Source organism: Citrus sinensis, chromosome 1 (assembly GCF_022201045.2).
Source record: "Citrus sinensis cultivar Valencia sweet orange chromosome 1, DVS_A1.0, whole genome shotgun sequence".
Taxonomy (NCBI): domain Eukaryota; kingdom Viridiplantae; phylum Streptophyta; class Magnoliopsida; order Sapindales; family Rutaceae; genus Citrus; species Citrus sinensis.
The window spans coordinates 4250506-4264984 of NC_068556.1; the positions used below are offsets into that span (position 1 = coordinate 4250506).

At 33.4% G+C, this 14479-nt stretch overlaps 2 protein-coding genes across 3 annotated transcripts; both read right to left on the reverse strand.

Annotated features, from left to right (window-relative positions):
• Nucleotides 1-731: 731 nt before the first annotated feature.
• Nucleotides 732-4444, reverse strand: LOC102619101 (hypothetical protein). 2 transcript variants are annotated; one of them, XM_006475835.4, is made up of 9 exons: nt 4213-4444; nt 3326-3764; nt 3119-3233; nt 2955-3020; nt 2389-2477; nt 2201-2288; nt 1830-2060; nt 1649-1750; nt 732-1499 (listed from the first exon to the last, which is right to left on the reverse strand). In XM_006475835.4, the coding sequence occupies exons 2-9, from the start codon at nt 3745-3747 to the stop codon at nt 1047-1049; spliced, it is 1566 nt and encodes a 521-aa protein (XP_006475898.1). In that variant the 5' UTR covers nt 3748-3764; nt 4213-4444; the 3' UTR covers nt 732-1046. The 2 variants fall into 2 exon arrangements, with proteins under 2 accessions (XP_006475898.1, XP_052299261.1); XM_052443301.1 differs by having other exon boundaries at nt 4121-4444.
• Nucleotides 4445-6710: 2266 nt separating this feature from the next.
• LOC102618798 (mitochondrial carrier protein CoAc1) lies at nt 6711-10900 on the reverse strand. Its single transcript, XM_006475834.4, is given in 8 exon segments — nt 6711-6954; nt 7060-7191; nt 7419-7603; nt 7881-8013; nt 9224-9273; nt 9276-9430; nt 9536-9621; nt 10065-10900. Coding segments are annotated over 8 exon segments (1035 nt in total). The 5' UTR covers nt 10257-10900; the 3' UTR covers nt 6711-6852.
• Between the last annotated feature and the right edge of the window lie 3579 nt (nt 10901-14479).

The following is a 14479-nucleotide window of genomic DNA, read 5'->3' on the forward strand; positions in this document are numbered from 1 at the left end:
GTCAGTCGTCGGCTGTATATTAAAATCTTAAAATATCCATTATTTAAATTTTGGAAATCTCCCTTGTGTATTGAGACAAACAGGATCATAGTGTCGTTTTCCTTTAACTCTTATCCCTACAAAGATTTCAATTTTGTACGCTCACTCTTCTCAATTTATTTCCTTATTTAAGCTTTGATCTCAAGTGAAAATAGAAATTTGCAATCTTTGTACGGGTGGGACCGCGGGGGCAGGAGTGAAGCACTACCACCCATTAACAAATAAGATCAAGATTCTCTTATGAAATGATCTTCTTAAGACGGGTGGCATAAAATTTTTTTAAGCTGGTAAAAGAATACTCCCAACGAAAGGACTCGAAATTGATATGGCTCAAATCTCGCTTTACTCTTTATATGTCAATCGAACTTGTTTATGACTGCTATTGATTTGGGCCTGGACCAGGTTGACAGGAACTTTAAGGCCCAAAAGAAATCAACACGCCGTTGGTCAATGTTTTTGAGTCAATTACTCGTAGCCACTCACACAGTGTGCTATTGAAAGTCCACGTGTGGGGGTCCACACGTTCCGTCTTTCTCTCACGTGCCAAATTATGTTTCCCTTTTTATTTCTTGATTTCTTTTGTTGAACAGCCACCTAGATTCTAGAAAACCACGAGTTAGTCAACTTGAAAGAAAGATTAAAAAGAAAAAAAAAATCAAAGAAATTATTAAAAAGTCAAGACAGCGACAAGGGAACATGAAGGGAAATATCTTTGCTTTATCAACTACAATGCTTGTTACAACAGCGTATTCACAACTTATGGCAGAAAGAATTAAGTAAACGAAAAAAAAAAATAAAAAATAAAAAAATAAAATAAATGAATGAAGGTCATGGACTCATGGTCATGTTAACTACAAACAATAGAAACAAAGAATGTGATCAACCTACTGGCACGAGCAGTGCCTTAAATTTGTCTTAGGCCTTAAACCTTTTAGGCTCAACCACTTAGCAGCCAAAATCCTCAAAAACCAACCAAGGCCACTTGCTGTTTTCTGAACGCAACAAGTCTAACTAGCGTTAGCAACGGCTACCCTTGGGCTAGGAAGTCCCATGTATGCAAGCCTAGGCGAGACACGGATTTTCGGGCTAGGCCGCGGCGAAGGAATTGGAGCGGAGATCCTTGAGCCACCCGGGGTGACTCTAGGTGATAGATTGACTTGCTCAAGTGCCTGGAATTGAAGGTTTGTTGGATAGTCTCTCACACAACCAATGCGAGGTCCAACTCCACTTGTCCACTTGCAAGACAAACGCTTGGACAAGTCATACACTGGTGCTTCCTTGTTGGCTGCACTGGTGCTGATACTAACTTGTTGGCGATCAGCTGTGGTGCATGCTCGGATAAGATCCACAGTATCAGCAATTGTTGACTTTGCCATTGTGGGAAGAACCTCTGCTTCTTTTGGCATAGACTCTGAAGAAGTAGCTTTAAATGAGAAGCTGTCTTCATCTATTGCACATCTCTGCAAGAGGAAAAAGAATGATAAGCACAAAGTTACTTTCTGAAGTAATCAACAAAAATATGATTAAACACGTCTTATAAAAATTTAAACATGGGTATACACATGCCAAACAAGAAAAGAGATGTTTTTAGGCCTGGATATTACAGTACCTTCACATTGGTCAAGTCCACACTGTGCTCCTCAAGGAAACTAACAAATTCTTTAAAGTTTTCTTCAGTTGGGAGATAGTGACCGCTATATGGCCAAATAGCCTGAAGAGGGCAAGAAAAATTAGCTCAAAAAAACAAATAAAACTGAAGTAAATTAGTGTTGATAGGTAAGCTAACATACCTCAAGAATCCCATCATGGGCTACCAGCCTTCCAGCAGCGGTAATAGCTCCTCCAGACAGAAAACTTGAGTGCTGAAAGACACCTTTCTTCTTCTGCCCCACATACAAGGCTCTGGAAGTGCTGAGTACAAAAATCCACTTAGAATCCTCATTGGTATTTACAAACATCCCAGTTTGTCGGTAAACAAGCTTTCCGCTTTCCACAACCACTTCAAATTCTTCCCTTTCTTTCTGCAAGTGCAAAATACAGGTTAATGGAACTCACAAAAGGTTTTAGAACTTGAATGCATGTAGGTGGGTTTGGATTATGAGCAAGAGGATCCATGTCAAAATATAAGATGCATGATAAGATGCATAGGGGCAAAACTTACAGGTCCAAGATATTTAATGCATTGCCGTTGTAGAACATTCCTTGGGCACTTCTCAAGGTTCACTTCTTTGCCGTCACCGACATCCAACCTTCAGTTTAAAGGCAATCAAGTTCAGAATGGAATAGTTAAAGAAGGGAAAGCTTCGCTTGCATATAGCTAAATAAGTTTATTAGAATGTGAATATTTACCAATAGAAGAAAGGTTGGGTGCTCTTGCTGTCAGACCAGATATCATAGTAGAAATGTAAATTGTGCCCATAACGATGGCGTGGATCAATCTGCATGATGAAAAAGAATCAATTAAGCCTCATAATTTTAGTGATTCGTAATCTTGAGGCGTAACAATCTAGGGCATGAATGCAAATCCAGCCAATTGCATAAAATGTTTTGGATTTAGCAAAGACATCAGTTACCAGCCTCCAAAAAGCCTATAAAAGTTATGAAAATTTATAATAAAGATCAAATTATCAAATTACAGTGATAAACTTGTTTATAGCAGCCAATTTCCAATTGATTTAATGAATAGAGTTTCAAACAATTCAGAGCATAATGTTTCATGAAATATTAGAAGTCCACTTCACAGCTTTGGGGCAACAAATTCTGAAGACTTTTTGAAGGACTTTTCAATTGAGTTACGCCAGTGGACTATTCCTAAGGCAACTCAAAAAAAAGAATAAGACAATTTGAGACAAATAATTGTACAATAATAGGACAGAGCAATTGATAAGAATTTTGATGGAAGCATGTGGGCTTACAGCTTCAAGCCAGTGTTGCAGGGCTAGTTTTTGAGCGTTCTCATCCTTGGATAGACCTTTCCCTACCTGCAAACAGAGAAGGACCGGATCATTAATTCCATAAATCACCAACAGAAGCATGTTAGCTTCAGCAACTTGTTAGCTATGGAAACCCAATAAATTACCTTAGCCGCTCTTGTTCTAGCCCGTGCCCAACGTGAGAGTGCAGTTTCTGGCTTCTCAATGTTAAAGAATGATACTGAGCTTCGTTTTAGAGCTGCAAAATCCAATGCTTTCCACCTACAGCATGCGAATCAATGTAAGCAACAATTAAAATATAACAAAAAGACTCAATCAAGCACCAAGAAATTCATTTTTATCAACAGACATACCATAGCTCCTCAACCACAACAGCACAATCTGCAAGGTTCCTTCTTGTACGGTAACTCTTGTAGACTTTTTGAAGCTTAGTAGCAGCAGCATCAAGCTCGCTAACTGGTCGTGGAGAGTGAAATACGACAGGCTCAGGTAGCAAAATTGTTGGTTTATTCATTTTATCCTTGAAAGAAATTGAATTGGACTTCTCTTTTTCAGGGACGTTTGAATCCCAATTCTTGAAGCTTAGGGACCTCTCCATGATCATTATATCTGACCCTTTAAACTTGTGAAGGGTCTGTAAATCTTCTTTCTTGAAGCTTTTGGTTCCAAAGCTTGCGGACCTTCTAATGACTTTTTCAACTCTGTTCGTGAAACCAAAGTAATTTTGCAAGATTTCACTCCATGTGGAAACGAGTAATGACAGAGAAAGACCCATTTAGTATCGAACCCACCCTGCTCATCACAATAAATAAATAAAGTGATAAGTAAATTTATATAAAAAAACAAATTTGATGCTCATTCATCTTCTTTAATGACGGATACAGGACCAGACAGTGACAACGCTTACGTACAAATACAGCACAATTTCTAACCTTTCAAACACGCAAGAAAAAAAAAACCAACTTTGGAAAAGTCAAATATCGTTCGTTCTCATGGCTCAATTATTTTGTACGTTATATTCAAAAGTAAGATAATTTAAAGAGACATTTCAATAATCCACTTGATCCATGAATAATTAAATGACACAAGATGAACAGTTGAACCTATCAAGAATAATTAACGAAACAATGGACCAAATAAATACATACCCAAACGGATTACTGAACATGCAAATCAGTTGAAATGAACATATCATATAAACATTACAATATAAATTGAGGATTGAAAAAGAGTGGAGCACCTAGAATTTGACACCAGGAGCTCCCAAAAACCTCTCTCTCTCTCTGTGTCAAGTTCTATCTCAAGTTACAAAAAGGGTGAGAGGGGAGAGACAGTAGTAAGCACGTGGAAGTGGCAAAGTTGATCAACTTATGTATACACATATATATATATATATATGGGGTGGGCTCTGCAAAGGGTGAGAGGGCAGAGACAGTAGTAAGCACGTGGAAGTGGCAAAGTTGATCAACTTATGTATACATATATATATATATATATATATGGGGTGGGCTCTGCAGCAGCTTGAATAATCAAAGTAATCTTTTGGCTAAAAAAGTGAACAGATTAGCCAAACGGGGTAGCTTCAAGGAAGTTAAAGAGAAAGATAGAGGAAGCACCAATAAGCCAAGCATGCTTTGTATGGGCAAAACAAAACAAAGTCGCGACAAGGTGGGCCTTTCGTGAGTCAGCATGCGACTGTACGGGCAAATACAATTGCGGTTGCTGTCCTGTTCATTTCTTTCTCTGTGCAGAGTTATTTCAATTCTGACGACTCGCGTAATCGTTTGACTTTGCCTCCTCTTAAATGCATACTTGTTGGTCATGGCTATATTGAAATTATTCTGTATTTTGTATTGAAATATTTTTTAACAACTACACGATTAAAATAATAAATAATATAAAATACGTTCGGATCTTTTTTTTGAGACTTTTTATTCAAAGATTTGGTGTTACTTATGCTCTCAATAAACTACCAACGTATCATATCATATAGTTTGGTAAAAGCTTGTCTCTGAAGAGGATCAAGGAGAAAATTTTTCTCGCACAAAGCACTAGAAAAATCGAAGAGATGACAGCTATCAATGGAATAAAGAATGGCTGTTTAATAATTTGAGTGAACTTAAGAAAGAAAGAAAAAAAACAATTTAATTAATAATAATCTTGCGAATGGGGGTTTGAATTACTTAAAACGTTCAAAGTCAACTTACTGACTACCTCTCATGGTATGTTACCGCGAAGCTGTAATCACAACTCGTGTCGTTGTATATGTTGACTTAGTAACAGATCTCATCATCAATGACGCAACGACAGCACCCCCTTACGTACGGCTGCGGACTCTATCCCTATATTCGTAGTTAGATTTTATAAATATTTTCTTTCCTCATCTTCTAAGTGGTAGAAAAATAGCAACCGTTGACTTAAACACTTTTGCCAAAACAAATGACCCATTTGTAGAATTAATCATAGAGAATAAACCACCGAAATGGGATGAGCTTAGAATTATACCACTCCAGCATAAAATAGTAGTCATATTTCATAAATTTAGACGTTCACTTTATGAAAAAAAATGTCCTTAATCCTGTAAACAATTTAGTATAGAACAACAACTTAAACACTGGACTAATAAAGTAATAGGTAGACCGTTCCATTAGAGTCACTTTGAATTTGAAGAATATATCCTAATCACTGAAGATGCAACCCAAAAAATCTACTCAAAGCATCCACTCCCAGAAGTAACATTCTCCACCAAAACCAAATTGACAAAATTGGTTGAAGCACTATGTTAAAGAATTCAAAGCAGAAATTCGAGCTAAGAAAGAACAGTAGGAATAGGTTAAACGAAAAGCAGAATGGTGGGATGATTTGGGAAGTGAAGAAACATACAACATAGAAAACATAATGTACAGTTAGTCAGCAATATACAAGTAATATTAGACCAAAGTTAAAGCAGTCAAAGTCATTGTGTTTTTACAGATGACTTTCCTTTACTCAGTACATGATAAGGGAAAAACTGTAAAAAAATCTTTTTTATTTTGTCTTTTGTTACTGACAATGAGTCAGTATAGAAAACAGTAACTAATCAGTCTTTTACTTTTCACATTTTAATTAATTGTTGCCTTTTCGTCATATGTAAAGTATAATTTTAAATTTTATCTTTTATATATAGAGTTATAAATTTTATTAATGATCGTCTCCTTTTTACCACATAAATAAGTAAATAAATATTTAAAAAATAAAATTAATAAAATATTTTCGAAATACTCTAATCTAGCCGTTCTGTTTCATCTTTCCTCTTCTTTCGTATCAGGGCACCTCTCCTGTATATCAGAGCACCTAGACTTGGGTGAGGCATTAATGTTTTATAAATGCCCATTTGCCCTAACAGATGATCTGTCTATCCACGTACTCGCAGTAGGTGAGGTATTAATGTTTTATAAATGCCCATCTGCCCTGACGGCGAGCCATCCTGCGTACATTAGTTGGAGATGTTAAATCGGTTCATTATTAATTATACGGATGTAGCATCAATCAATGCCACTGGCATCCGAGACAACTGGTTCTTGCAAATTGCACCGCTCAAATAACTGATTCGAATGTTGAATGCTGGTGCCATTGCCGACTTATTTTTTTTATTCAAGGGCATGTAACGTAACATGTTCGAGACTGTTGTGCTTTTACAAACAAGATTTTTTGCCCAACTCCAAAACTGTAAATTTCATTCAAAACGTGGAGGGATAATAAGGGTAAAAAAATTAGATCAAAGATTTCATTTCTTAACATTCAATGAGCCAATGTAAATTATGTTAATGCCTATGTAGAGGGCCTTCTTTAGTCGGTATGAATCTTAGCTACAGCGTGTGTCTTAGCTTTAGACAGGGATCTATGAGGCGGAGATTGATTTTGATTTCTGCCGAGGTGGTATGCAAAGCCAAGACTTCATCATGTCGTATGCGGTGAAACCAATTGCCACAGAAGGAACAATCTACAATAAAATCATGAAACTCTGTCGGTAAACAGGCCATTTCAAATTTAAGCACGATTACATGATTAAGGTGACAGCAAACTCAGAATAATCTCAAATGACTACCTTGATATAATTAATGCTGAGGCCCGCAAACAACTGTTTCCATCCTTGATTCCTGACAATAGCGGCAAGGCCTTCAAATGTGTTCCTGTATCTGACATCACCACCTTTGCTTAAAGGTTTCATGTATTCGACCTGCAAAACAACATTTCACAAAATAATGTAGAATTACAATACCACTTAGATACATCCACACCCAGAATTATTGCTTGATAATTCCATTTGACATGGTCTTTGGGCAGGACCCTCAACTTTCTTACTGCAAGGTATCTGATCATTTACATTTAACAATAATATTCATAACTAGAGAAGATAGAATTACCAACCCCTAACACCGACTAACAACTATATATATATGATACCTGCATCTGTCTCCTAACAACATCTAAGGGGTATGTGAATGTCTGCCCGAATAACCCAGCCATAGCTCCACAAGAAAGGCGCATCACAATGGACTTCTGGTGCTCCTCAGGGACATGCCTCTTAAGTTCCTCATATATATAGAACTTCAGACCAGCATAAGGGAGGATTCCAGCTAATGTTGGACCTGCTCAGACAAAGACAACTTGAGTTTTTTTTTTTAAAATAATTTTTTATTTTTATTCCTTTTTTGGGTGAATTAGCAATATATCAACGGCATCACATGGAAGAAAAGGCACAGTTTAAACAAGATGATAATTTTCACCGAAGCAGTAATCGTGAACAGACAAGGAAAATCAAATGTTCAAGAGAACTATATAGCCTACCAAATTTGAAGATTACATGTATTGGTGGCAAAACCAACCATCTTAAAGAAAAAGCATAACAGGACAGGACATACGCACCTATGCCTCGATATAGAGCACGTATCCCCCCTTCCTTATAGACGCTTGTAAGTACATCTTTTACGCCACTATATGCAGGCTGAGCACATATACTTCTAATACCACTCCTCAAACTTCCTCCTGTGTCCACGACCTATATATCCATTTAAAAGTGATTACAAGCAAAGGACAGATAAAATGTTCTGCTATTAAGAGGATATTGTTTACAAAATTGGCTGATCAGTAAAAAGTTTCTGTCTTCAAAATATTACTTGAAACGTGTTTATGATTTCAAAAATAAATTATTCTATAAGAAGCAAAAGAAATAACACAAAAATAAACATTTCTTTCAAGTTTCAGAAGAAAAAGAATGGGAACTACTGGCATAACTTAGTTCGACCTAAGCTACGTTTGCCCAGCTGACTGATTTATGAAAACTTAAGACCCTATTTGGTATTGAGATGAAAAAATAAGTTAATAACTATGGAATAAAAGTTAATAGTGTGTAGTAAATAAGACTTTAAATAATAATTTTGTCAAAAAATAATAAAGATATTTTAAGTTTTCATCATACAAGTGGTGGATCAAATTAACTTAGCTTCGATACTACAGTAATTAGTGTTTACTAAACAGCTTAGTGCTGTAAAAGCCACAACTGCCCAACCTCTATATCAAATAGGGCTGAAGTTATCTAGAAGCACTAAGGTTTTAAAATATAGCGACAAATTTAATTATGCATTCACCCTATATATACGCCTCATCATACAATGATTAACAGGATCAAAAGTTGACAAAGCATAAATACCAGAAAAGAAAAAGAAATGAAAGCGAATTTGTCCTACATTTATGTTGGGTCAATAGTCTACCCCGTACCCTTCTCACAGGTTCAAACTGTATATGATAAATCAAATTAATTAAATACTGTTATTATGCACATCATAACAATATGTATTAAGCAAAGTTCTAAAACATGGAACACCAAAATTAGAGCTCCTGCCTCCACTATCGTCTTGAACTACAAAATTGTTACCTTCAACCGATTATTGTGGAAAGATAAATGAATCATGTAAACTTACCAGAGAAAGTGACGTATAGGATTATGAAATATTTAAAACTATATTGAACCTTCAGTAGAATATTTCAGTAATTTATGGTGCATATCAGTTAAAAGACTTTGCTAGCACACTACACCTACAGTATCGACATATCAACATGACAATATCATTAACAAAGGAAGGCATACATCTAAGCATTAATCATAAATCACAATCTGCAATTTCCAATTAACACAAAATCCAATGATATCCTCCAACTTGCTCAACTAAGAGTAAGAAGATTCAATAACGCTTATGCAAACCACTCACCTGATAAGCAAGTTTTGTACGAGCCAGATCTAAAGGATACGTGCATAAACTGCTGTTCCTCCAGCTAGCGAACCAGCTAATAGATCTATAACAGGACCTGATCCCATGGACGGATAGTTATTTATGATCCAAACACGATACTCCTCATATGTCATGAAATGTAAGGCTGCATAAGGAACAATCCGAAGAACACTAGCTCCATTTCCCCTGCAATTAAGACATAAGAAATTATATTAACTTTCCTGTGGGAAGGATATATATTCAAAAGGAAGCAAAAAATTGCAAAAAGAAGGACAAAAATTGCAATCTTACTTATAAAATCCAAGAATGCCCTCTTGCTTCAATAACTTCTTCAAGGATTGATACACTCCACGAGACTGGAACCCTTCAGTTCTAGTCTACAGAATCAGTCAATGCAAGTGATAATGAGAGAGTTAGAACTATTTAGAGATCATATATGATAAGCTTCAAACAAATAACTCAGCAACATGAGAATGAGCTAACATGCAATATGCCCAGCTCGCTCAAAAGATAAGAAAGCATAATGTAATAAACTAACACAACTACATTAACAGATAAAACTTTTTCATCCCAAGCTAAATACACATTTTGATCATTTAATTGATGTTTACACATTGACCCCAGAACTATTAGTATCAAAACCACACATAAACAAACCATCAGCACAAATAAATGCAATGTAACCAAAGAAAAAATCTACAATATAAAATGTGCACATACCATGCAGATAAAATTACCCTCATTCATACAATCCTTTAGAAATATTTACACTGTCTGGAACATAAAAATTGAGTGAATGAAACTGAAAAACCGTATTCACCTGCAAGAGTATTTTAGTCCGTTCAAAAGGTGCAACAGCCGTCTTAGCAAATGCCCCTGCAGCACCTCCAGCAATTAGCTCCTTAACATACACAGGCAAACTATCATCATAGGAAACCTCTCTACAAGCTGACGAGCCATCAACTAGTCCAGCCACATTCGTTGACAATGTAGAGCCTTGCTGAGAACCCATGAATCCGACTCAAACCAATTCAACCAATTAAAACGTAACCTTTACCCTCTGTGAATTGGACAAATTATTTAAATTTTTATCACCCACTTTGCAGCTTAAAAAATTCCTTATCCCATCTATCTCTTGGGACACAAAAGCAATAGGCGTTTCTTTCAAATGAAAAATCCAATGGCCTGAGAACTCCCAGAAATAGTAATTCGGGCACGTTCACAAGCCGGTAGTTCTCTTCTATAACAAGAAGATACATCAACAAACTGAACGCCAGTGATTCAATAATCAAAACTCTTCCTCCATAAATGATGATATCACAATCACAAAAATATCGAGATCCAATACCCACAAATAGATTCACAGCTAAGACAATTAATCAATAATCACACAAACAGAATCCAGATCACAGAGAGAGCTTCGGAACCTACCGGAAAATCAATTGAATTGATTTGCGTCTAACGGAGAACGGGGTTATTTTATTTGAATTTATAATCTATGTTTTATATTGCCGTTCTCCTTCTCCTTTTGAGACGGCAAATAGGAGGAAGGTCCCTTTGAACTCTCGCCCTTACTCTTCGAATCGTGTTTGGAATCGGCTACTGCTTTGATTCCTTCGAAGGCCCTTTTACATTGAGTGTCATGTCACGGGCTCTAGTTTGAAAATTGACCACTTCTTTTCAACATTAAAACTCACATGGCACATGTGAATTTTGATGACTTGAGCTCCCATGTAGTCGCGTGATTATTTTATGGGTTATTTTCACCCAGCCCCCAAATGTGTTGATGTTTTTTACTTTACACCCCAAATATTTTGATAATTTTCACCGCATCCTCATTTCCGTTAATTTAACTGTTATTTTTAACGGAGCTATTTGAAATTTAATCAAATATCATAAATGCCCCTTATCTTGAATTGGAGAAGAATTAAATGACGTAAAATGCTAATCCAATAATTGATTTTTACATTAAAAAATTATTAATTAAAGGTAATTAAACAATAATCCCATCAATTAACTTATCAAATAAGATTAATTTATCATCATCAAATAATATTTAGGGTATGAACTTTCAAATTTACCCTTTAACCGTTAGAATAAACGGTCAAATTAACGGATTTAGGTGCAAGGTGGAAATTGTTGAAACATTTGGAGGGAACGATGAAAAATGTTGAAATATTTGGGGGCAGGGCGGAATTAACCATTATTTTATTAACGAAGTTATAAAATAAATTAATTTTTTAAAATTATCTCTCCATTTTCTCTATTTTATCATATATATACATCTAACCATAAAAAAATTTAGACATATTCTATGCACCACTTATATTATCAGTCAACTACTTCACCATTAACACCATAAAAATTAATTAAAAAATCTAAGTAAAATTAACATTTCATCATTGAATGCATTGAAAAACTATTTTACCCTTTGGAACTTTGAAAAATAACAAAATTTATAATTACATAAGAAATATGACTATAAACATAGCCGTCTTTATTTTTTTATTTTTTATTCTAAATAATGGTCTTTTAATTAAATTTATGAATTTTATTAAGTTTTAAAAGATGAAATGTCTTTTAATACATTTAAGAGTGAAATAATCTAAATTAAATACTCATTTTATTTAGATTTTTTAACAGTGTTAGTGACAAAATAATTGATTAATAGAAATTAAAAAAATATAGATAATGCATAGAATAAATTAGAAATTTTTAATAATTAGAAGTACATCAAACAAAACAAACAGTAATGTACAAGATAATTTCTCTCTTTTTTTTTTTAAAACGCGCGTGATGTGTGTATCCACAAATTGGTGAGCTTTTGACTTGTCCATACGAGATTACGTCTTTATTATGAAGTCCAGCATTAATTAGAATTGTTGTCAAAGTGTAGTTGTTGTGCGTTGTGCCTGCTATATAATAAAACATTGAATTTCAATCTTGGTTGGATTGTTCCAACCATTAGATTTTGTATGTGACTTATCGGTAAAATAGTACTACATATACTATAATAGACATGGGGATTTCGATTGAAGAATGAAAAAGAATCCAAATATTAATTAAAAATTTTAATTGTCAATGAAAATAATCGGTAATTGGTTTTCTTATATGTATTGATTGCGTTTTTGTGAGTAGAATGTCTCTTAATTTTATAAAAGATGGGATTATCTAAACCTATTAAATTTTCCACTCGACGGAGTGGGAAGTAATTGACATGTAGATAAAAATTAAATGACCCTCTAATTCAAAGCACTTTACAATATAAACTTATAATATAGATTTTTATCTATTCCTAAGGGAAATTGTAAAAGATGAATTTTATTGAATAATTGAAGTCATAAAAACAATAACAAGACTTCCATAGTTCCATATATATACTATGGTGAATTAAATTAACTTAAAAAAGAAAACTAAAAATAAAATACATATACATATACTATAATGGAATCTAATTAAGAATAGAAAATATTAAAATACCGAAATAACAAAATTCTAAAATTAAAAAATAAAGTCCTATACCATCACTGCATAAGTTAAAGTTTTTATTGTGAAAATATAATTTGATCAATAACTTATTTGACCTTGTTCTGTCCCTTCATCTCTTTCCCTCGTCAAAATTTATTGTGATACACGAAAACAAATTTTGCATTAAACAACGAAATTGTCAAAAAGTTAATAAATTGGGCCCTATTATAATCTAAAACAAAATGAAAATAACAATACCCATCATGTAAAAATTAAAAATAAAATTTTTTGTACCATTTTAAATCTATTAGAAATTTTTTGGTTAAATCTCAAAAGCACAAACTTTAAATGTTAATAATAGGTAAGAATTGATAATGTTACACTAAAAAGTGAGAAAAAGATAAAGTTGATTCAGCAATAAAAAATAGAAAAAAGAAGAACGGAAAAAATAGAAACAATTGAAAAGAAAAAAAAATAGTTCAAACTTTTATCATAGTTATAGTATAGAAAAAAGTAGTTAATCAAAGGTAATTTTATGATTTTTAAGAAATAGTCAATTAAAATAATAAGTTATAATTTAATAATTATTTTAATTAAAAAAGTGAGTGTTAAAAAAATTAGTGAGTTTAAATAGCCTCGTCCTTTTATTAATAGACTTTGTGTAAAATAGTTGTAACATAATACAAAAAACACAAGACCTTTTGCATTACATCACCAATGGTTTAAAAAAGAAAAAAAACCTTCGGCCTTCCTATTTTACCACGTGTCCATAAGTATAAAACTCGTTACACTCAAGTTCTTTATAATATTGAGGTTGAATTACCGTAATTTTAAACTACAACATTATAGTATTTAGTAAATACTAATTACTATAATTTGTAAGTTAAGTTACTTTGATCCACCATTTATATGACGAAAAATCTATAATATCTTTATTATTTTTCTCATAATTATATGTTCTATTAACTTTTTATTTTATGGTTACAATTTTTTTCCCTATAATAATTATAGTTTAAAAAATATAGCACCTTAATAATCGGTAGTGCCTTAGATAATTCAAGGAAATTTTGAGTGACTTCCCTTCGCATATCACATTATATAAAGAGCCAATATATCATGAAAAAAGGATGCTGTCTATTGAAGACTCACATTAGACTCTCGTCCCAAATTCTCTGTGACCAACACATCAGCTATAGAGAGATGCTAAATTGATTCTAATACTCCTGTAGAGCAGCTCAATTACATTTCTTCTTTATAATCCTTATCTTTTTTCTTATTAACTAAATGCTAACTTGAGTTTCCAAGTATCTTTAGTAAGTGTTTAATGGACACTCGAAACTTTGAAATTTGAAAATAATGCTACTGTATTTATTAATCGGTAATTAGAATTGGTTGAAATAAAAATACACTGAAATTAAAATGAGTTAGAATTGGAACGGTAAAGAATAATTTAAATAAATTGTTCACTTTAACTAAAGAAATCAGAATTGAAATAAACTTTATAATTATTAATTTGTTTAGTTTGTCTTAGAATCAAAATAGGTTATTAACTAGTAAAATAACTTTAGTTAATTGTTGTCATTATTTGTTATATCTATCTCTATCCGATTTTTAATTTAATTAATACTATAAATATTGTAATTTATATTCAAATTAAATTATATTATTATTTTAAACTTTATATAAGTATTAAATTATAATATAATTGTTACCTCAGTTAGCAAGAATTTCATAGTACGTAAACAGTAAGTCAGCAACCCGTTGTAT

Coding starts and splice junctions, on each gene's coding strand:
- LOC102619101 (XM_006475835.4), bottom strand. CDS start 3,747: ATGGGTCTTTCTCTGTCATTACTCGTTTCCACATGGAGTGAAATCTTG. Junction 2,289..2,388: donor ACCCAACCTTTCTTCTATTG/GTAAATATTCAC, acceptor TTTAAACTGAAG/GTTGGATGTCGGTGACGGCA. Junction 1,500..1,648: donor TGGACTTGACCAATGTGAAG/GTACTGTAATAT, acceptor TTCCTCTTGCAG/AGATGTGCAATAGATGAAGA.